Here is a 23,335-nt window from a genome sequence, read left to right on the forward strand (position 1 = left end):
AAGTTCCGCTGAGTTTCACAGGGGTTACTTACTATGGTGTTCAGAATCGCAGCCCCATTCACTTTTAGCTGCAAGGAAGGTGCTAAATGTCAGTCATTTCTCTTTCTGCTTCTCTTTATCTTTTTCTGCTCATGGTAGAAGTTAGCATCGGAAGAGCAGCTGTCATGTTTCTGCTAACCCGACATTTCTGGTTACAGGTAGGTAGCCGTGTTGGTCTGGATCGAAGTAAAATAAAAAAATTCCTTCAGTAGCACCTTAAAGACCAACTAAGTTTTTATTTTGGTATGAGCTTTCGTGTGCATGCACACTTCTTCAGATACCGACATTTCTGTTTACCAATATAGACTCCTTTCCCCCCTGTTATTCCCTGATAAATCACTATCTGTGTTGCCTTAAGGGGAGAGTTGAGTTGCCTTTCCTTTTCCTAAAAAGAACGGTGGTGGGTTATGGAACAATTCTTTTCTATGCATGTTGAACTAAAATATAGTTATCAACTATATTTAACTGATGAGTGCAACATTTTCAGGTTGCCTGGGTGGGCCACTTACTTTTTTTTCAATGTGCCTTTGTTCAAATTTCATATTAGTAGCAATGGGCAGCTGTGTTTTCCACTAGGTACCTCTTGATAGGACTGTTGTTGTTTAGTCGATTAATCGTGTCCTACTCTTTGTGACCCCATGGACAGAGCACGCCAGGCACTCCTGTCTTCCACTGCCTCCCGGAGTTTCATCAAATTCATGTTGGTCGCTTCTATAACACTGTCCAACCATCTCATCCTGTCGTCCCCTTCTCCAAGTGCCCTCAATCTTTCCCAACATCAGGGTCTTTTCCTGGGAATCTTCTCTTCTCATGTGGTGGCCAAAGTATTGGAGCCTCAGCTTCAGGATCTGTCCTTCCAGTGAGCATTCAGGGTTGATTTCCTTCAGAACGGATAGGTTTGATCTTGCAGTCCATGGGGTCTTCAAAAAGGATCTCTCCAAACTCTGTGCACAATAGCAAATATGTTGCAATGTATGGAACTGCAGAGTGGTGCACATTCAGACAAAAATTCCTATAATCTCATATATGCTTATGAGAACTAGGGTACTTGCTCAGTAAATCAGTGTATATATATTTTCCATCCCAATGAACAAAAATTCACAACTCAAACAAGTAAAAGCTGCTTTTATCTCTTTATTAATAGAAGAGTGCCACATTACCAAGTTAAACATAGAAAAGCATTTTTGTGCCAATTTTAACTCAGTTTTTTGTTTTCAACACATTATCTTTTTTCTCTCTGCCTGCCTGTAATATGTCCTTTCTCTTTCACTGTACTTATATTGCACAGAATTCCTCTAAAACAACAAAAATAAATGTCTCAAAAAGTCTATGTGTACAGTGTAAGAAACAGTGTACAGTGTAAGAAGTGTTCCAAAGCTGTTTTTTTTAAAAAAAAAAATTGCCGGGGGGGATGATTAATGGCTTGCCCACAAAATTAAATTGAATTTTGTGATATGGTAATAAAACTGTCATCATTGCAGTATCAATGCTTCTTCCATTTTAAACCATGCTTTTGAAAACTTCTGTAACAATTTTGCAAATTAAGAACTCTCCTACATGAAGCAGTTTTGCTGGAACAGGTTTGCAATAAACATTATCTCAAGGAAGCTGATACAATTTCAATGGGAGTATATGTGTTGTGTGTACTTGTAGTTAAGGCAAGTGATAGGATACTTCATTGATTGTGTGCTAACAATCCATTGCCTAGGGTCAGCAGCCATTTCCTTCAAAATGGTGTGCACACAAAGATGCATAACACAAGTGTTCATTTATTATAGACAGTTAAATTTCCTTCCTGCATTTATTTGAGAAAGCAGTAAAAAACCACAAAAACTTCCCTTAAATAGATTTTTTCTTTCTACTATTAGAAAGAGTAATAACAGTAAAAAAAAATCCCATACAAATGAGGGCACACATTTCTTGAGTACCAAAAATACTAGCACCACCAGTTTAACTTAATCTAGCACTGTCAGGCACCCTGAAGTGCAAGGCAATGACATTGTTTTATTTTTTAAGTGATGATAAATCTGGGATATTTCCACAACTGGTTTATTTCTAGACAGACACAATCTCATTCTCAATACCATAGCTTCTTATCCTCAGCAAAAACCAAACTTTGTTGCCCTACAGGAAAAACATTACATTGAAATCTTCCATCATCACTCAAAAATAAAGCAATAAATAGCTCAGAAAAAGTTACTCTGGAAAGCAAGAGAAAATATTTTGTGATAACAAATCAAGGGTAAAAGTAAGGAAAAGGTGAAATTGTGAAAAGGTGAATGTGATCTGCATTTGGGAGCTAGTAAGCCTTAGGCACAGTTGAATTCATTGCTATGTAGCAAATACCACTGCTCAAATATAAGACATGGACTTTTTAGATGGAAGACTGCCTTCTGTAAGAGGATTACTTCTGACCATACTGTCTGTTTGAACACAAGTTTTGCAATAAGACAGATGTTGCTGAAACAGATGCAAATTATTCTAGGTGAACCTACTGTAGAAACAAACTACTTTTTTATTATTTTTACAATAAGACAGTTGAAGATTTGGCATATCAAGCTGCACCAATGTCACCTCCAAAATAAAAGTACTGCAACTTCTTTGGTTCCAGGAAACTAATGTCTATTTGTATTTGATGATTTGTAAGCACAATTGTTTACCTGAACAAACATCACCTTAGATTTAGTTTTCAGGCTCCGAATTTAGAAAGCGTAACTGATTACCCAAAGATTTTGTATTTTTAAACAAGTACAACATGGTTTTACTCAGGAATGTAGAGAAAATATTACTTTAATCTATATCCATGCAGTCCAAGGTAACAAGTGATTTCCTTGCTTAATGTTGTGTCCATTTAATGCTCTTCAAATCAACTCCATCCTGTACCATTTCCCATAGTGGGCTGTAAAATGAGAAGGAAAATTCAATGACAGTCAGAAATACAAATACAGTCAAACCTCGGTTTGCGACCGCCTCCGTTTACGACCGCTTTGTTTTCCGACCACCACGGACCCGGAAGTGTTTACATCCGGGTTCCGCGGCGCTTGGATGCACAGAAGCGATCTGTGCAGTGGCGCATGCGCAGAAGCGCTCTATTGGTGCTTCACGCTCGCGCAGAAGCGTGCCTTCGGTGAACGACCGATTCGGGGAGCGACCGGCTCCGTGGAACAGATTGCGGTCGCAAACCGAGGTACCACTGTAATTTGACATCAACAGAACTTTCAGGAAATAACTAAGAACAAAATATTATTTTAAAAGAAGTTCCTCAAAGAACACTTTCTAATTACATAAAGTAATTATGTCTAAGAATGACTCCTATCTTCCGAAATACCCAATTAAGATGTTTTGTTATGGCAAAATTTCACCAAGGTTGAATGCCTGAACCCACAATGGGTATTATACTGAGACACTAGTAATGGAAATAAAGATATTTATTTATGAATTTCCACCCTTCTAAATGCCTATTTACCCTGGCCTTTGACACCTGATAAATATATATTAGGACCCACCTGATTCTGTGACTTAATTTGCTTTAACTGATTATAGTATTGTATTTTTGAATTGTTGTGATCTACCCAGGGACCTAATGATGAAGGTCCAATAGCAAATAATAATAATAATAATATTTAAGAAGAGGAATGTTTTATAAGTATTTTTGCTAATATCAGTCTAATGATAATGGGACTGCATGCATATTTGGGCTTTATAAGGATTGTGCCAGTTTGCTGTAAATATCAGGTTGGATCACAGCTACAGAGATAGTATATTCCTTCCCCTATCTTGATCTGCTCTAACCACTGAGATTCAGTGACTTCTGGGAGTATTTCCTTACCACAGACAGACTTTAAAAGAAATCCTGTGATGGTTAATGTCTAATATTCAGATTATTATTATTTACCTCATCTCCCTTAATCTCTTCACATGCTGTATGCATTTTTTAACGGTATAATCTACCTCTTCCTCAGTAGTGAAACGGCTAATGCCAAACCTGAAATGAAGCAGAGAGCTTATCAGATGCAACACAGCACACATAAAAACATAAAAAGGGATTCTTCTCTTGATGGATGTAATATAATTACATGTGACTATCTAGAACAGGCAAAGGCAAACTCAGTCCTTCAGATGTTTTGGGACTACAACTCCCATCATCCCTAGCTAACAGGACCAGTGGTCAGGGATGATGGGAGTTGTAGTCCCAAAACATCTGGAGGGCCGAGTTTGCCTATGCCTGATATAGAACTATAAGCCTTGCCTTATAGATGAGTGAGCCAAGTCTTCATCAGTTCCAATTGCACGCAACACATATGATGGTTCCAGAGATGCAGATGTGCAAGCACTAACGAGAAAAAACAATATGTTGGCATTTTGTCCTTACATAGAACTGGTATAGAAATCAAAATAGCAGACAACTTTAGAGTAATATACTCTTATTATAACTCTATCACTGCCACCTAAAGATTTACTGACTACAGAAACAAACTAAGAAGACTAATTCTGCAAGAGAAGAGTGTGTAATTGCATAATTAATAGAAGGTAAGGCATTTCAACTGCAGAAGCAGAAAATTAAAGAAGACAGAGTACAGCAACAGATTGGTGTTAGAAAAAGAAGTGTGGGGTAGGGGAAAAGATCAGAAAGGGTGGGTAATATATCAAAAAGTGTGTTATGTGATCAGGAACATAATGCCCTAAGTTGTTCTTATAATTTAGGGGGACTAAAGTACTGGAAGGACAGGGCAAAAAGATATTAGCAGGAAGACTTAACCATCTAGTAGATCCAGTTATAACCAATAAAGCTTGGTTGTTAAATTATGTAATTTGACATTTGCCAATTGAATTTTAAAAGGAATCATAAATATTTGAAAGGAGTCAGAAATGCTAATAGGACACTCCTTATAAATGGAAGTAAATCAGCCCTGATCAAAATAAGGAAAGATTCTGGATTAGATGGCTCATAGATTTGTTCTAGATCATCAATTCTGGTGACTTGAAGTGGAAAAGACCACTTTTATTCTGCTCTCCTTTAAATATATGCCATGGGAGTTCCAGGCAATCTCTCATCTGCACATGACCAAACTAAGACTTGCTTAGCCTTAACAATAGACTGCATAATGTGTCCTTAGACCATATTCCAGGCTCTCTCTTCTCTCTCACATATGTAAGACTTCTAGAAGTCAGTTGGCCCATAACCTGTTATACTTGGGTCCACCATCTGTTGTTGATACTACACCACTTTGACCAGTGTGATCAGCAGAGTATGCACAGCTCCAGCAGACTCTTCCAGCACAATATCAGAGTTTTCCTGCTTTCTAGTAGTCCACCTTTTTCACAGTTCCCTATCCCATTCAGTTCAGTTCAAAGTATGTAGTGTCTATTGTCTCATGGCACAAGACAAGCATAAATACATTAGCTACATTAAGAGATGCTGGTACATCATAAATTAATCTGCTATAATAGAGTTCTCTTGTCCCAGAAACAAACCTTGTAGTGATCACTTGCCTTTTACCATGCTAGCTCATCGTACTATACTGAACTGAACCATATAGCATGTAACATCCACCAAGATGATAAAAGCTCACACTTGGCAAATACCTCACACTGATGCCAATGCTGCTGAATTCAACCTTGGGTTTTATACCTGCCTCTGCATGTACACACATTCCTTAGAAAAAGGGAGGCTGGATGAGTCATGCTTTAAGTATTTAGCCTTCAACTGTTTCTAACCACCCTGTGTAGCTGGGTCTTTCTCTAAACAGAATCCAGAGACGAAGGGATGGACACCTCAGACACGATCCAAGTGCTTAATGCAATTTCACCCATTCTTTCCTATTTACACCAACAATATTACCTTCCAGAAGACAGAGCCACATCTTTAAGGGCCATCAGCAGGCTTTCTCCTTCCACATATGCAAAGGATAAGTTAATGCAGCCTGCAAAGTTAACAAAGCAGTGTCAGCTTCTTTTAAGATTGTACTTTAGACAACAGAGTTTTCCAGAATCACAGAATGATAGAATTGTAGAATTCGAAGGGACTACGAGGGTCATCTAGTCCAGCCTCCTGCAATGCAGGAATTTTTAGCCCAACATGGGGCTCGAATCCTGCTCTTAAATAATCTGAGCCTATTTTCCCTTTATGGAATGTTTATTTTTCATTTCCTTTGAAATGTGAATGTCACCACAGCTCTGATCACTAGAGAGCTAAATGCTAATTCCAGAAATGCACATAGAACAACTGTCTCACCAGCAGAGCCATAATTTTTATTTATAAACAACCTAAAACTGGCTAACGCAGTGGAAGAAAATAGTGAGCAGCTCTTTGGACCATTACAGAATTCTTCATTCAGTCTTTAATACAGTGATTTATCCTAATCCTAGTGCTCTACCTAAAACATACAATTCAGAACTAAGATGTAAAACAATAAGAAAAGCTTGTGCATAATCTGCAACTCACTGGGATTAATTTATGCAGTAATTTAAGGTCAGTACAGAAGCAGAAGACATCCCTGAATTAGTTAAACATCGTGTCTCGGTGACTACAATCTCTACTTAATTTCATGTTGACTTCATATGCTTAATAGAGCAACAGTAAAACTATTTAGCACTGATGCTGTTATATTATCTCAGTTTTCATCTAGTCATGAATATACAGAACATTGTATAACAGATGATGAGAATTTTGCAATATTTAAGCTATTTGTTGAGTTTCTGGGCTAGTACCCTATGAGCACAACAATGCTTTCAATTCTAAAACAATACTGCTGTAACAGAATAACACTTCAATCTGTTTTTAAATTTTCCAATGCTATATTCATTTTAAAAAGAAACCCTTAATGGTCAAAGGTAATTTCTGTAGTAAAGAACTCAACATTCTGCTAATAATACCTGGATAACGATGAACTGGATCGCCATTCATTATTACATCAGGAATTTCAGACATTATGTTTGTAACTAATCTGCCAGCTAATAAACTAATTCGCTTATGGTCATACTGAAAAAGAAACAAGAGAACTTATTAGCTATTCTACAAACATGCAGATGAGCCTTGATTGATGTACTAAAAATGTTGTATCAGTAAAATCTGGCATGTTAACCAAAAAGACAAGGCAAAATAACACAATTTCTCACACAAATAGTAACCACAGCAAAATTCAGCCCCAAGTTAAATATGAGAGTTATGGTTATCAAGCTGATAGCAGGCTATATCCAATGCTGGCTATGTGCAAGTGGAATAGACTTCCACATGCACAATGGGACTTCACCTACCTCTCCTCTCCCTTCCATGCTCTAATACCCCCAAATGCCCCACATTTTCAGGGTACATGGGGGGGTGGAGGAAAGAAAGGATAGATTCTTTCTGTGAACAGAAGTCTGCTTGCACAACATTGGATTCCACCCCCTGAATTTGCGCTGCTATCCCACAATTGCTGCTGTAAAATTCAGAGATATGTAGCAGGAAAATTCTTTAAGAAATTGCCTCCATAATTGTTTGAAAATCCTATGCTTGAGAAGAAACAGAGATGCCCACCAAATGGAGGCAAATCCCTGTACAATTATTATAATCAATAAACACTAGTTGTTCTAGAAACTGCCTGCCTTCTCTTATCAACAGCAAGACAGAGACCATAAAGGTTCTAACTGTAAGGTTAGAATTTGTAAGAAACATGGCACAGAGAACTACTTAATAAATGAACATAGCACTACTAAAATAAACTTACTATACTCAAAACCATCTCAGAAAATTGTTCTGCCAAGAAGGTCAAGTTTGCTTTGCTTATTTAACTGCTTTTACATATTATAGGAAAATAAAGGCTGAATTAAGGAGCATGATTACGGTAGTTCTCTACAGTACAGAGAAGGGCATCATATTAAACCCTAATCATTATTGTTAAAGGAATGTGTTGCAGACTTTCAACCATCAACAAGGCTTCAAAGAACATGGTAAAATAAATGGATCAAGAACATTTACACAACTAGAACTGCTCTTTATACCTCCATCTCTTGTTGTGCCAATTCGCAAGCTGCTCCAAGACCAACTGCTAAAGGAGTTGGCACAGTCCCAGAACGTAATCCTCGCTCCTGGCCTCCCCCACTTTGTAAAGGTTCCATTCTTACTCTTGGTCGCCGCCGAACATAAATTGCACCAACCCCTTAGAAACAAGAAGTTACTTCTGTTCAGTACACAGGTAGACTTTCCATACTGTATGTCTCCTAGCATATTTAGAAATATTTAGAAAAAATCCTTCAGGAACTTTTAATCAAGATTCTTCATCATAAGAGATGCATTTTAAACATTCAGGGCAACATCCAGTGATGTTCAGCCACTTGAGCAATGGCAATCTGGTTGCTACAACAGAACTTCCAGTTTCTCACTTGAGCTTGCAGCCCCCTATGCACCCCCCCAAAATCTACTCCAGAGGGTCTCCCAACCCTCTGAAGATTTTTTTGGGGGGGTCACTGTGGGGACCTGCAGTGGGGGGCGGGAGAGGAAGAAGAAGCCCTGTTACATAAACAGAACCATTCACATTTTGTTGGATCTCATCCTCAGATATTCAATTTACATTTCTAATTGGAAGAATCCTCATTTGCTAATTTCTATAAAATAAGTATCTTCTTATTTATCAAAATCCTTGAGGTGTTCTCAGCAGGATCTTCCTTTGTCATTATTTAACTCCAGAAAATGAGAAATAACTGTCTGGCATCCTAATCTTTAATATACTGGCAGAAAGTCATGTGTACTGTCATGCATACTGTCACATCCATACACACAGATGTCAACAGTCAACCTGTTAAAGCACATCTTACTATATTATAGACTGCGACCTTAGTGCCCTGTGCAGTCGTTTGCATGGAGGCTGCTGCATATAGATCTGTATAGTGTAAGGTATGTGGATAGGTATAGCTTATTCCATTTGTAGATGTAGCTTGTTCCACACATAGCTGTCTCCAGATCTTGGATAGCAGACCAATGTTTAGGAACCGAGTTGTGTTCAAAGTGCTCACATGGAAGTACTTTACACCAAAATTCAAAGGACTTATTTCAAAGAAAGCTATTTTGAATGAAGTGCCCATCCATGCAAGACAGTTGCAGGCTTTCCTCTGCTGTTCTCGTTTCCTCCTTAAATACTACTGCAGGAATAGGGAGCCTGAGGCCCTCAATATACAGTATTTCTGGACTACAAGTCCCATAATCCTTGATCATCATTGGCTATAATTGCTAGGGCTGATTAGAGCTGTAGGCCAGCAACATCTGGAAGGCCACAGGTTCTCCAGCCCTGTACTATGGTCACTGTTTTTCATGATGCCTTGACAAGGGTTAGCTATTTCTCCAAATGTTTATTTGACTACCTAATCAAATAAACCTGGCCACCTTTATTAGTAAAAATGCAGTAGTATCTAATATAAGAAATATCAATACCTTTGGGACCATAGATTTTATGGCCACTGATGCTCATTAAATCAATTTTCATATCATTGACATTTAGAGGAATTTTCCCAACTGCCTGTGCAGCATCTGTATGAAAGAAAATTTTATGGGAACTGCAGATCTGACCTACAATGCAAAAACAACATGGTTCAGAATGAAATATTATTTATATTTTATGAAAATGTTTAAAGATTTTAAACATACTGATTTTATCAATCAATTCAAATGTATTGCTAAAACCCAGAGGTCATCACAAAATAAATCTGGGAACCGATATAATACAAATGATGTCTGTGTTTCACCGCACTATTAGCTTTCAACTGCTGGGAGGTGGGCATTTAGATGGGAGTGAAATGGCGGAAAAGAAAAAGTGAAAAAAATCCCCACAGTCCTGCTTCAAAAGTAGACACATAAACAGTTTGGAAATCTGGTCACAGATCTCACATGTAACATCTGTTTTGACCCTCACAAATTATTGACAGACATAGAAAAGCTGTCAGATATTGAATGTGAGCCAATGATTTGTTTCTAAGTCACCACAATTATGTAGCTATTCTATGCTTCAACAGTGTGCGCTTTATAAGTATTTGGCATTTAAGCACAAGCTAAGACTATTATTTATTTATTTATTTATTTATTTATTTCAAATTTCATAACCAGTTTTTTGAGGAACTTCTTCCATAAAGCATCTTACAATCTTTCATAAAATCAATTCCACCCAAACTGTCAACTTACCAATGTCCTTAACTGGCTGTATCACTCCTATTTCATTATTCACAGTCATTACTGAAACCAAGCCTGTGTCTGGTTGTATTGCATTTTTTAGATCCTGGGGGAAATCATAGAAGAGAACTAATTCAAACTGCATTAGCACTGCAAATGAAACTTATTTTACAACTACACTGCACTTTTAACATATAAGCACCATTATATTCAATAGGGCAACTCCCTGTGCTGAGATGTGCAGTCTAAATGGTTAAAGATGTAAATCAATTTATTCTACTAGTACTGTAGTGAAGTTGGGGGAGTGTCCTTTCTTTGAATGCACCTGCTAAACTGATCCAATTTTGTACAATATACTAGGTATGCAGTAAACCTCACCCTTTTGTCACTGCAACCCAACAAACATTTCACCAGTTTTTATTTAGACAGCTCTCTGTAGCATCCATATTCTAAGTTGAAGACTGTATTTTTGTTAACATTCCATTGCAAAGGACTGAAAAAGAAGAGAGGAGCTGCAATCACATGGATACAAATTTGGAAACAAGTGATTTACCTTTATATCTATAATCCCATTTTTCTGTACAGGCAAGTATGTGACTTGAAATCCCTCAGCTTCCAGGGCACGACATGAATCCAGCACACACTTGTGTTCCGTTTGTGTTGTAATTATATGTTTCTTTCTGGATTTATAGAATCTTGCAACACCCTTTACACAGATAAAAGGGGGAAAATATTAGATCAAAACTGCTGGAAGTCCGTAGTTTCTATAAGTATCAAGTTTAAAAAAATGCAAAATGCCCAGTTACCTTGATGCTTCAAGCAATAGACAACACATTCCTAGGCACATTTACTCAGAAATAGGTCCCACCAAGTTCAGGGGGGTTTACTCCCAAAAGTGTGTATAGGATTGCAGCCCAAAACGGTATACATTTACATGGGAGTAAGCCCCACTGAAGGGACCCAGGTGGCGCTGTGGTTAAACCACTGAGCCTAGGGCTTGCTGATCAGAAGGTCGGCGGTTCGAATCCCTGTGACGGGGTGAGCTCCCGTTGCTTGGTCCCAGCTCCTGCCAACCTAGCAGTTCGAAAGCACGTCAAAATGCAAGTAGATAAATAGGAACCGCTACAGCGGGAAGGTAAACGGCGTTTCCATGTGCTGCTCTGGTTTGCCAGAAGCGGCTTTGTCATGCTGGCCACATGACCTGGAAGCTATACGCCGGCTCCCTTGGCCAATAATGCGAGATGAGCGCGCAACCCCAGAGTCGGTCACGACTGGACCTAATGGTCAGGGGTCCCTTTACCTTTACCTTTAAGCCCCACTGAACACAATGAGATTTACTTTTTGAGTAAATATGCAAAGGATTGCATATGAAAAACTATTCAAATAATCTTGGCAATTTTCAACTTTAGCTCAGTTTTTTAAATAAATTTCATGGTTTAATTTTTACATAGAACGTTTTTCCTAAGTGTAATTATGGGAAATAGCTACAAAGCAAAACTGTAGCCACAGAAACCTTACAAACTGCAGTGCAGAGAAGAATCTTGAAAAGAGACCTGTCAGTTTGTTTTGATAATGCAAATCTTTCTTTGCATAACTGTTTTAAGTACAAAGCAGGCAGAATTAGGTTTGGTTATATAATATGTCTCTTAACATCAAGAAACCTTAGCCAATCTAATTTAAGGAAGGCAGAAGTTTAATTCAACTAGCAGTAGGATCTTACATGCATGTCTGCATAGAAGTAAGTCCCACAGTGTTCAATAGGGCTTACCTCCTAATAAGTGAGTTTAAGAGCACAGCCTGAGGCTCTTATGCACACTTACCCAAAGAAGTCCCACGGAATTCAATAGCACTTACTTCTGAGTGCATAGGAGTGTGGTGTGAACCTGGTTAAGTTTACATCAAGTTGTTTTAGGAACTTACAGTGTACACTATATGATCTCAACCAAGTTACAATTACAATACATTTATGATACCAGAAACAACAAAGTATCTTTAGATATTTAACATGACTCAGTATGCTCATCCAGCAAATGCAAAAACAATAACATTATCCAAATAATCTTATGTAGAGAATTGTGACTTCCACATACTTATAAAAACAGCACACAAGGTAATCGGTTTAGCATTTTTTAAGACTTGCCAATACTTTTATTTATTCTCAGGTAAAGCCAAAAAATATACACAGGATTGCACTGTTAGTTGCTGCAATTGTATTAAGCTTCTGCCTTAATTATAACACAAGACAGGACAGTAATATTTGAACATCCAGACTACTGTGAATTGTTTTTACATCACCATCACTTGGCATTACAATATAGTCATTTACCTTAATTGCTATGTTGTTTGATTCTGTTGCCCCACTAGTAAAAATAATTTCTCTAGGATCTGCTCCTATTAACGATGCAACTTGCTGTTTAAAAAAAGACAGAACACAATGTTACTACTTTGAGGCAGAAAACCACATTCACCAGACATTTTTTGTAACATATTTCAAAACACAACTGCTTCATAAGTCAGCAAGGGCAGATTTAGAATTAAACTGCATTTTTATGCTCACAGGTGGTGGTGCAGCCACTTCGTTATATTAACAACAAAACAAAACATGGTCCAGTAGCATTTGCCAACTACTGCCTGGCCACTAGTACCCTCTTTTGGAGGGAAGGTAGCAGCAGCACATCTACAGGCATTCTTGGTGGACAGATTACCTTAACCCACTAACCACTGCAATCTAGATTTAGGTCTGATTTCATGGCTGAATTGCCTTGGTTGCTCTGATGGGTTGTCTTTCTCAAAAAAGGGACAGGGAAGTGTGACTCTGTTGCTATTACTTGATCTCCCAGAGGCTTTTGATGCCATTAACAATAGTAACCTCCTGGGATGGGAGTTGGAGGTGCTGTGTTGCTCCAGGGCTGATTTCAATGAGCAGCACTGCATGGCAGTTTTGTTGGCCCCCCACAAAGTGTGCTATGGGGTGCCACAGGAAACCGTCCTGACCCCAGGGCTGTTTAACATCTGTATGAAGCTGTTAGGTGTCATCATTAGGGGATTTGGAGTAAGGTGTTACCAGTATGCTGATGACACCCTGCTCTATCTATTTCTCTCTGAAATCTAAATCAGATGAGGCTATGCAAGTATTAAACATGCTTGGGTGGAGTGGTGGGATGGATGATCGCCAATAAACTGAAAATGAATCCTGACAAGATGGAAGCTCTGTGGGTAAGTGGTAAAGTCCAGAAGGCAGCTCAGTTGCCTATTCTGGGTTGGACTGCATTCTTCCTGAACAAGCTAAGGTGTACTGCTGACTCCAACTTTGTCACTAAAGGCCCAAGTAGTCTCAGGGGCTCAGAGCACCTTCTATCAGCTTTCTATCAGCTTCGGCTACACAGGGATACCTTGGCCACAGTGGTCCATATATTTATCCCCTCAAGGTTGAATTACTAGAATGTGCTCTACGTGAAGCTGCCCTTGAGGTTTGCCTAGAAGCTGCAACTGTCATTGAATGCCAGGCCTTTTCAGGATAGCAGTATTGGCTATTGTTCATGTTGGTTTTACATTGGGCTTAATGTACTCTTACTGTTTTAAGTTTGTATCTTGCTTTTCTTGATTTTGTATACTGTCTTGCTAAAGGCAAGGTGATTCTTTTAAAATAAGATTCAGAAGCAATACAAAATACACAGGTGAGTGAGATTATAAAGATTTTATTCAAAACAGCAAGCAATGTATACATACAAAGTAAGCACTTCAATCTGCTACTTGGAAGCCCTCAAGAAGTGGCAAAGCGACTCCCCCAGCTAGTCTCAGTTTGCATGCCCTGCGGTCGACCAGTCCGTGCACGAGCTTCAAAGAAACTCTGCCCAAACCGCCTGATTTTATAGATAGCTTGTGTGCCTTCCTAGACTGGCTACGTGCAGATCATCCATTAGCCGCCCCCTCCCAATGCATCACTTTTTCAAAACAATGTCCAATGGCAAAGAAGGTACCCAGCATTATCCTCCACAACTGATTAAGGCAGCTGGGGGGGGGGGCTTCACCTTCTCATTCTCAGGACATTAAAGACTGTTCTCACACTAGCAAAAAAAAATTTAAAAGAGCGAGGGAGGGGGAAGGAACAGAGGGAGGAAGGGTAACCTTGTCAGATCACTAACTCCTCAATACATTTTGTCTTCTGGATGAAATTCCCATACCCATACATATACTGCCATGAGACATAGCTGCCAAGTTTTCCCTTTTCTCGCGAGGAAGCCTATTCAGCATAATGGAATTTCCCTTAAAAAAAGGGAGAACTTGGCAGCTATGCCATGAGATTTGACTGATAAGCAGTTTATAAATAAACTAGTGTATTTCAGCCCGTTCAATAAACAGGAGAGAGAGAGAGAGAGAGAGAGAGAGAGAGAGAGAGAGAGAGAGAAGAGAGCAGGGCTTCTCCGGGACGCGCTGCCTGCGCGAGCGAAGGGGAAAAAGAATAAGCCGTGAGAGGGGCGAAGGGAAAAAGCAGCAGCCGTGAGAGGGGAAAGTTGCAGCTGCGTTTCCCTCCAGTGACCGCCTGAGGTGGTTTGCTGTGGCGGCGGGCGGGCGGTTTGTGTGTGTGTGTGCGAGAGAGAGAGAGAGAAAGAAAGAGAAGCGCACGGGTCTATCTCGCAGCCTCCTCCTCCTCGCACTGCTGCTTAGAAGCGAGTGGTTGGCAGCCGCAGGTAGGTAAACAGTAGGCAGAGGGGTTGGGGGGGAGAGCGCACGCATGTGCGTTCCAAGTCTCTGGTCCAATCCCTGTGTCCGTGGGGCACATGCGCAGTAGCGCGGAAACGGGACACAGGGAATCTGGACGCAGAGACACGGGGACTTTATTATATAGGATTATAAGAACAATGCAGAAATCTCACCTGTCTAGCTTTTTCCATAGCAGATTCACTCTCCCAACCATAAGCATGAGTTCTTGAGTGTGGGTTGCCATAAAAATGCACAAGATAGGGAAGCATGGTATCCAAAACCCTAGGGTCCTAGAACAAAATATTAATAGTTCTTCTATTTCATTTCATCACTAACAAATATATTTCTGTATCAAAGATTTTTCCCGTACACACACAAATGCTTGGAACACACCCAGACCTGTTATTAAGGCTACAATCTTCTTTCTGTCTGTGTACACAAGACAGTATGGCCAGTATGGCAACAGTCTTTATTTCAGAGTAAATAGGATTAAAACGTGATTAAGAACAGGGTGTAAATGTTCAGCCATGTACTAGATCCAATGAGAAGTATATGACTCAGTCAGACTCTAGAAATTATCATTTCTACAGATCTAGCCTGAGTACATCTTAGTCAGATATCATATTGTATTATTCTCTCACCTATCAAACCTCTCACGGTTGACAGGAGACTTGGGCTGTGATCCTATGCACTTACCTGGGAGTAAGCCCCCACTGAACATAGTGGGATTTACCTCTAAGTAAATAGTGCAGGACTACTCTGTAAACAATGTGTTTCTTTAAACAAACACTCCTCAAAAGAGTACAGTACTTAGTTCACAAACCAGAGGAGTAGTTGCTTGGACATCCATGTACAATGGTCGAAGCGAAGTTTCATCAGCACCTCCTATGCCTAGGGAAAGACAACTATATGAGTGACAAATGCAAATTTGCAGAAGATATCATTTCTACTATGGGGTGGAGGGCTTATCCCAGTATGTACCGGTAGTATATGAAGATTAATTAATGCACAAGCAATTCAGACAGATGGTTAAAACATATTTTAAAAAAATACTTCCACTTTAAGTTCAGCTTCAGAAGCTGATACACAGGACTTTATTGTTCAGGCAGCTATAACAAAGCATTTCAACCAGAATGTGGCATTTTAAAAGTTTGAAACTGAACCACCAGCAGAAATCAATTGAACTGAGCTCACACAATAGTGAAGCATTCAAAGAGCAAGATTATCTCCATAGATTAGCTATATGTAACATATAAAACATTTTCAGATTCAGAATGTTTGGTTCCTACTACTTTTTTAATGGAAAGCAGCCACAGGAGGCTGGTAGTTTCAGCACAGGGACAGCATGAGGATAAAGGGCTATTTCATCCCTTTCCCCTCCTGGCATTTTCCTGCCCAAAATCATCCCCAATTCACAATGGGAGAGAAAAATGGCTACCTCTATAGAAGTGCAAGCAAGGGACAAGTAGAAAAGGTTTCCAACCAGTGATGTAGTAGAGCATGAACATGGGAGACAACAGCTTCAATAGTTATTCATACCTGGAGCAATGGCATCTGATTGGGCAGTATTTGCCAGCACTGCAAGCTTGGAAGTTTGGTCTGGCACATGGTACTTTTATTAGGTAGGCTAGGCTCAGACAGTAACTGGCCCAAGGTCACCCAGTGAACTTCATGGCTTATCAAAGATGTGAACCCAAGTCTCTCCCAATCCAACATGGATTTATCAGGTCACTACTGTATTCTAAAAGTGGGCATTATGCAATGTTTTGCTGATCAACAAAGCAGCCTACTTCCCGCCCCCCCCTTAACTGTTCTTAGGGATGTAACCATGGGAGCTGTCACGATGAGTTCCCGCCCTTCCAACATTTACTAACTACGCCACTTTTGCAAACCCAAGGTTGGGCCTGTAACTTTCAAAGGGCTGTAATCCCACTCCCGTCATCTCAACGATCCCTTCGGCTACTACAGTAGGACTCAATCGCAATGCCGTTTACTGTAGCTGACGGGAGAGAAAGTTGGACAGACCACCGCAACACCGGGAGGCGTAGTTATTTATTTACTACACGTTCTCTTTCTGCGTTTGAGCTTTTCACATCTGCCTGGGGCTAGCCAGCAGTGTCGCTGCGGCGGCTCTACCCCGTCCGATCTTACGGCTCTACGGTCCCGATCCTCTACTATTTTCACATTCTGTCAAGTTTGCTTCCAAATGACAGCAAACCCACTTCAGAGAGTAAGCCCTCAACAGGAAAAAATAACTGCTCAAGCTGCCTTAGGGAAGAAGGGACCAGGCGATTCTCACTCGTGTTTGGGGTTGTTTTTTTTCCTGCGCGAGCTTCCCAAGTCCGCAGCAGCGGAAAACATAACATTGCCCAGGAGGCAGATGCCATCGCAGCGGCTGAAGGGAACCGCCTACCAGCTGCTACTCCTGAAACTCTGGATCCGCCGGGCGTCCCGCCAGGCTCGCTCGCCCCCCTGGCGGGATTCCAAAAGAAAGAGCGCCGTTACCTTGCTGCTGCTGCTGCTGCTGCTGAACCCCTGAAAGCCGCCTCCTTTGGCCGGCTAGCAGTCCTCTCAGAGCCCGCCATGTCGCCGGCCGCACCGCCATCATCGTCACTCCGCCTCCCGTCCTTCGCCTAGCGGAGCGCAGCCACAAGCACCCGCAACAACGACGCTCGCCTCTTCGCCTCCCCAGTGAGAGCCGTTTCCTGCGACGTAATCGGAGTGCGACGGAAGTGCAGGCCGAGCTGAGGGAAACTCGGGTTTAACGAGGCACGGAGTGGTCGAGGTGAGGGGGGACCAGGGAAGAAGCAGGGCGAAGGTTGTTTGCAGGCGGGCCCAGAGAGCGAGATGGTCCAGGGTGGGCTTTCTGACGCTGGGTATCCGGGTGGGGGTCTCTTTAGGTTGCCATAGCGATGCCGCTGTTTGCGTTGTTCTCGTGTCCCGAGCCTTTCTCCGCCTTTGTGGTTTCAGCGAAACTGAGAAACTCAATAAGCAAGTGGGACAGAAAGATACGCGCGCCCTTAAACGTACGATATTTAAAGACCTCAGTGTTCGTTGCCACGTAACCTTAAAATTCTAAAGTCACGCGTGTTATTCTTGAGCCTATTTTATTGCGCCCCACCCCCCCGCATCCCCAACAAAGATGTGTCGGTCTTTTGTGAATTATTTCTCTTTTCCTCTCTGTATCCCTTTAAAAGCGGCAATGTTTCCAGAAACTGGTCCGTTTCTCCATATTGGAGGAAAATGCTGATACTCGCACAAGAGTTAAGCAAGAATATAGGAATTTTGATCTTTAAATTAGAATGGCTACGCTGCTGGCTTTTTTGGTGTTTTTTTAATATAAAAAGCATTATGTAAGCGTCTACGAGTTCAAGGTCTACATTGCACAATATTACAAATAATGGCTAAGCCAGTTGAACTCCGTGGAAGATTCAGTGGGGATACTGTATATATCCTTCAAGCTAATGTTAACAATATGTTTGCCTGTTGTCAGGCCCTTTTGATTTCGGATTGTTTGGCAACTTGTGTGTTTGAACTTCTGCTTGCTAAACTACTGAACTGCTACAAGTGTTACCTAGTGGGAAAGTATTGCTCCTTAATTTAAACATTTAAGAATTTAAACAGTTGTAAAATAGAACTTTGTCTAAATATTTCTTAAGAGACCAAACAGGGTAGTAAATGAAAATAGCTTAAAATCTCAAAGTTTATAGTTCATTTCAAAGTTGCTGTTCATTCAACGAAGTTGATTTGGAACAGTTCTTTATTATTTATTGTAAATTGAAATTAAAACTTTTTTAAAAAAAATTAATGTTGAGTCCAAAGTGCTTGTTTTCAGCCTAGTCCTTAACTGACTTGCATTCATCCTTTGTACATTTCTATCACACGTTGATTGGCGATCCCAAAGAAAATGTGGTGACTAGAATAATACAGTACTAGGTTTAGTGCAGGAAACTAAAGTACTAGGTTTAGTGCCATATCTTCACACAGGTAGGGCTTACTGCATGTTCAACTCATTTGCCTCCATGGGGCATTTTGAGGGAACCTTTGTGATCTAAATAGGACCACATTTCCCCATTACACATCCCCCACATCCATTACAACTTCCATAAAAAGAGACATTTGTAGCAAGTTTTATTTTGTATGAAGCAAATCAAATTATGAATTCCTATGGTACTACTGTTGAAAACCAATAAAATACTTATTGGTGCAGGGACTTCTTTTTCACCTGTTATTCATAACAGTCATGTACATTGATCACACTTTCATATTTGGAGTAATCCATCCACACTGCAGATGAGGATTATCTTCTGCATGGAAGCGATATTGTTTAAAGTATTTTTTATATTTTTAGATGCCTGTGACAGTGGGGCCATATGGCCAATCCCAACCCAGTTGCTTTGACAGAGTGAAAATGGGCTTCATGATGGGCTTTGCTGTTGGTATGGCAGCAGGTGCACTGTTCGGCACATTTTCTTGTCTCAGGTATGTTGGAATGTAGTTGAATGCAACATAAATCCTAAGAAGAACCTTCGTTACCTTTCCTAGCCTAGTGCTATATGATCGTATCAGAGGCGGTAACCATTTTGAGCAGGGATTCTGTTTGCAGCCCAGCGTGAGTCAGAGATGCAGATATAAGTGTGTCCCACCCTCATTACGGCCATGGTCTGCACTCTTCCAAGTCCATAAGGACCCATGCGTTGGCAATTGCGTGTCAATTGGACGTGCCCCAAATGGCCACCGCCTGTAGTTAACAATCTTTTATGCTTACTTCCCCACCTATTCTGTGGATTGTTGCCAGATAACATATCATGACTGCATTCCTGTATATTTCTGAGAGCAAGACACATTCATGAGTATAAAGCTTTAGATAAAATCTATTGTAGAAATCACTTCTACTGGAGAATAATTAGTACTAAAACTTTGTACACTTAAACTGTGTTGGTGTATACTGTATATACAAAGTAAAGGATGGGGTTTGGGGTTAATAGTAAATCTTAAAATATGTGTTTTCTCAAATGACCTGCTATCATTAACTTCTTCTCTTTGGAGTTTAGTTTATGGGAAGTACTTCTGTTTGTTAGGACTCAGGTGGCACTGTGGGTTAAACCACAGAGCCTAGGGCTTGCTGATCAGAAGGTCAGCGGTTCGAATCCCTGCGACACGGTGAGCTCCCATTGCTCGGTCCCAGCTCCTGCCAACCTAGCAGTTCGAAAGCACGTCAAAGTGCAAATAGATAAATACAGCAAGAAGGTAAACGGCGTTTCCGTGTGCTGCTCTAGTTCGCCAGAAGCAGCTTAGTCATGCTGGCCACATGACCTGGAAGCTGTACGCCGGCTCCCTCGGCCAATAACGAGATGAGCGCTGCAACCCTAGTCAGTCACGACTAGACCTAATGGTCAGGGGTCCCTTTACCTTTACTTCTGTTTGTTAAGTTGCACTGGCTGGCAGACCACCCCGTGTTTACTATGAGCTAACTTGCTGTATAGGTCACTCCAAAGTACCCACTCAAAATTAGTTAAGTTTTTTTTGTTGATTTCATTTCCCAGGAACAGACACAAATTTTCCCATTATTGTGGGAAGTAACCACCTCTGTCATTGTTTCTTCTCTTTTAGGTTTGGCATGAGAGGGCGAGAACTGATGGGTGGTGTTGGCAAAACCATGATGCAGAGTGGTGGAACTTTTGGGACATTTATGGCAATTGGCATGGGAATCCGCTGTTAATGTTACTTTTCTATCACGAAGACCAATGCCCCTGCAAGTTGGAAGTTCTGCTATGTAGTAGAGTAAAAATCTCTGCACCAAGATTGAATAATCCATCAAGTTAAGTTTCGGCCTTTATTACTGTAGCAAGAGTTTGTAAATCTTTTTCTCCACAACAAAAGTGGCAAAGGCAGTGGAGATTTAGAAGCAATGGAATCTCTATATACAATGAATCTCCATGGATGTGACCTCAAATAAATGATCAATTATAGGAATCATACCTATTAGAAGTTGCTTTTTAATTGGTATCAAGTGTTTCCTGTGTGGGTATGATTAGTGTATTAAAAGATCAGCCATTGATTGTTTATCAAAGGAATCTTCTGTCTTTGATTTTGTAAGCCAAACCAGGGAGGCTTGAATTTTTGCAAAAATCCCAAGTTTATGGAGGTGAAATAAAATTGGGCAAAAGTGTGTATGTGAAACTGTTTATAGAATGACTTGCAAAACAATTTGGATTGGGCCAGCATTAATTTGAATCATTGCATGGATAATCAAAAGAAGTTGGTACCAAGCTTTTGCAGTGTAAGCCTAATAACACTTTCATGTTTAAGTTGCACTTATTCTGGAAGAGTAAAAATAATTTTCATTTCAAGTTTAAAGAAGTCCATAGCTTTCCACTTGGCGATAACAAGAACTCACTACTGTAGGATTGGATCACTACTATTATAGAAGGGGAGCTCAGGCCCTCTTATGCCTTTGAGGGGGATAAATAATGAGAACTTGTTTGGGTATGTTGTGAATTGATTTGGCATATTCTCCAGAGATTATTAACTATTTTCACTTAATAGGCATAGTTATATAGGGTGTCGCCCAACCACATGTTGTCACTTATAAAATAATTCATTTTTAGTTTCAAATTTGTCTCAGCATAGCCTTCTCAAAATATAACCAAATTAACAAAACTTTTAGTTTAAAAATGTGGGGTTAAGAGCTTTCAATCAGTTGTCAAGGGCCACACACTTTACAGATAGGATACCATATCACCTAAATAACCTATGTTGCAATTTGAGCTTTACCAGCTGCATGGCTGTTAGTGGCAGAGAGGTGAACCTAAGTTCCCTGGAATTGACACATGGGAGTCATAAGTACCGCAACCTTTGCCATCCACATAGAAATTATAGAGTCCAGAAGAAAAGGCCATCAGGGTCATTGTGAGGAGTAAGATATGATACAACACTGGGTAGGGACTTGCTTCTGCACTTCCTGTGCTGAGCAGAGTAGTACACTGCTCCAACTAACAGGCAGGCCTCACTAGGTTTTTCCATCTCCATTGGTGAACATGTGCCCCATGTCTTTCATGTTTTTTTAAAAATCACTCGAGATGGCAAGAGATGACAGCTGCGTATGCTTCCAACATTTAGTAACAGCAGCAGTCAATCTGTGGTCATGCAAACACTCCTAAAATTCCAAATGTGCCTGTAGGCCCAAGGTGGTTAGGGGCCCACCCTCTACACCGTGACAAATGTAGCTTGGTTTTTAAACTGTAAGAAATTCTGGTGGATATGTGTAAGGAAAAACTGCACTAAGGTGGAGGGAGGGAGGGAAAGAGAAGTTCAAACTATTGCTGATTTTCCAGCATTTTGAACCAAACTATTCATAATTTGCATTTTTCTGGCTGCACCTAATTTGAGTTCTCAAAAATAATGCTTTTGGAGGCCTTTAGGAGAATTTTATTGAGTGGTTCTTACAAAGATCATTGCAATATGAAAGTCATTTGTTGATAGAAATATCAAGCTGTTTTGTCAAACACATTGAAGTAACCCAAAAATATATTTCAGAGCTCACAGAGCTTAAAAAAGAGCAGATTATATGCAACCAGACAAAATATATTCCTGCATTTCCTACTTCAACTTTCAAACTTAGGTACATTCCCTGCAATCAATGGAACTTTAATCTGGAAATGCAGAGATAGCTTTGTTTGGAATTCTAAACACACCTTACACCTTATTTACAAGAAACTTTTACAGAGACAATCAAAAGTTACCATCTAGAAATAAAATCATCTATAATCCTCCCAATTTTGCCAACTGGTCAACATTAAGTGAGCAGAACAGCTGGCCAAAGAAATCACTCAGTAGCCTCTCAAATTTTTGATCCATACAAAACACACTAAATATGTCCAGTTAAATCTGATATTAACCTTTAGCAGAGCATCTACATTTAGGTGAATGTAAAATGTAATACCTGCATTAAAAGAAAAGGCTTGTGAAACATTAAAAATTATGTCCTGTCCACCTTTTACAGAAAAATCTTTTCTATGAGCTACATCTGTTCCTACAGATCACTTTAGCCAAATGTTCTAAATGTACAAGAATTACAAGGCAGAACAAGTAGTCAGCTTTGTATACAGTGGGAATGCTAATCAAGAGAACGAACACACAGCATTCCTGCTTACTCTATTTTTTTGTTTTTTGTTTAAAAGTAACAGGAAATGTACACGAAAGGACTTTACAGCCTTTCCTTTTGTTTTCTTCTAATTAAAAAGGTAACTCAAGTCTTCCTTCAAAAATAGCTATGTACAAAACTGACTAAATCCATCTTCATCGCCGAGCAGGAACCAAGAGCTGGGTTGCATTCATAGAATCAGGGAAAAGGTTGTGGTATGTTGGAAGTGGTACATACGCTGCTGTGATCATTTTACCTAAAAGAAATGAGAGAGGGGGAAACGGCTTAAAATTCTTATTTACTTT

At 40.1% G+C, this 23,335-nt stretch overlaps 3 protein-coding genes across 10 annotated transcripts in view; 1 reads left to right on the forward strand and 2 right to left on the reverse strand.

Annotated features, from left to right (window-relative positions):
• Positions 1–1,155: 1,155 nt before the first annotated feature.
• Positions 1,156–17,527, reverse strand: NFS1 (NFS1 cysteine desulfurase). Of its 2 annotated transcripts, none has more exons than XM_060277226.1 (13): positions 17,395–17,527; positions 15,708–15,777; positions 15,058–15,174; positions 12,507–12,590; positions 10,734–10,886; positions 10,193–10,286; positions 9,449–9,583; positions 8,023–8,180; positions 6,916–7,021; positions 5,882–5,963; positions 4,289–4,372; positions 3,935–4,024; positions 1,156–2,938 (listed from the first exon to the last, which is right to left on the reverse strand). In XM_060277226.1, exons 1-13 carry the CDS (start codon positions 17,490–17,492, stop codon positions 2,875–2,877), a joined length of 1,335 nt encoding a protein of 444 aa, XP_060133209.1. In that variant the 5' UTR covers positions 17,493–17,527; the 3' UTR covers positions 1,156–2,874. The 2 variants fall into 2 exon arrangements, with proteins under 2 accessions (XP_060133209.1, XP_034977858.2); XM_035121967.2 differs by having other exon boundaries at positions 15,708–15,775; positions 17,390–17,492.
• Positions 17,528–17,537: 10 nt separating this feature from the next.
• On the forward strand, positions 17,538–20,854 carry ROMO1 (reactive oxygen species modulator 1). Its single transcript, XM_035121969.2, has 3 exons — positions 17,538–17,669; positions 19,236–19,366; positions 20,498–20,854. The coding sequence occupies exons 2-3, from the start codon at positions 19,236–19,238 to the stop codon at positions 20,604–20,606; spliced, it is 240 nt and encodes a 79-aa protein (XP_034977860.1). The 5' UTR covers positions 17,538–17,669; the 3' UTR covers positions 20,607–20,854.
• Positions 20,855–22,797: 1,943 nt separating this feature from the next.
• RBM39 (RNA binding motif protein 39) overlaps positions 22,798–23,335 on the reverse strand; it is a 34,027-nt gene continuing 33,489 nt past the window's right edge. For all 7 annotated transcript variants that reach the window (XM_035121955.2, XM_035121961.2, XM_035121957.2 and 4 more), the window contains one exon: positions 22,798–23,286. In XM_035121955.2, the coding sequence (XP_034977846.2) occupies positions 23,186–23,286 (101 nt within the window). In that variant the 3' untranslated portion in view covers positions 22,798–23,185. The remainder of the gene's footprint in view (positions 23,287–23,335) is intronic.

This window comes from Zootoca vivipara, chromosome 7 (assembly GCF_963506605.1).
Source record: "Zootoca vivipara chromosome 7, rZooViv1.1, whole genome shotgun sequence".
NCBI lineage: Eukaryota > Metazoa > Chordata > Lepidosauria > Squamata > Lacertidae > Zootoca > Zootoca vivipara.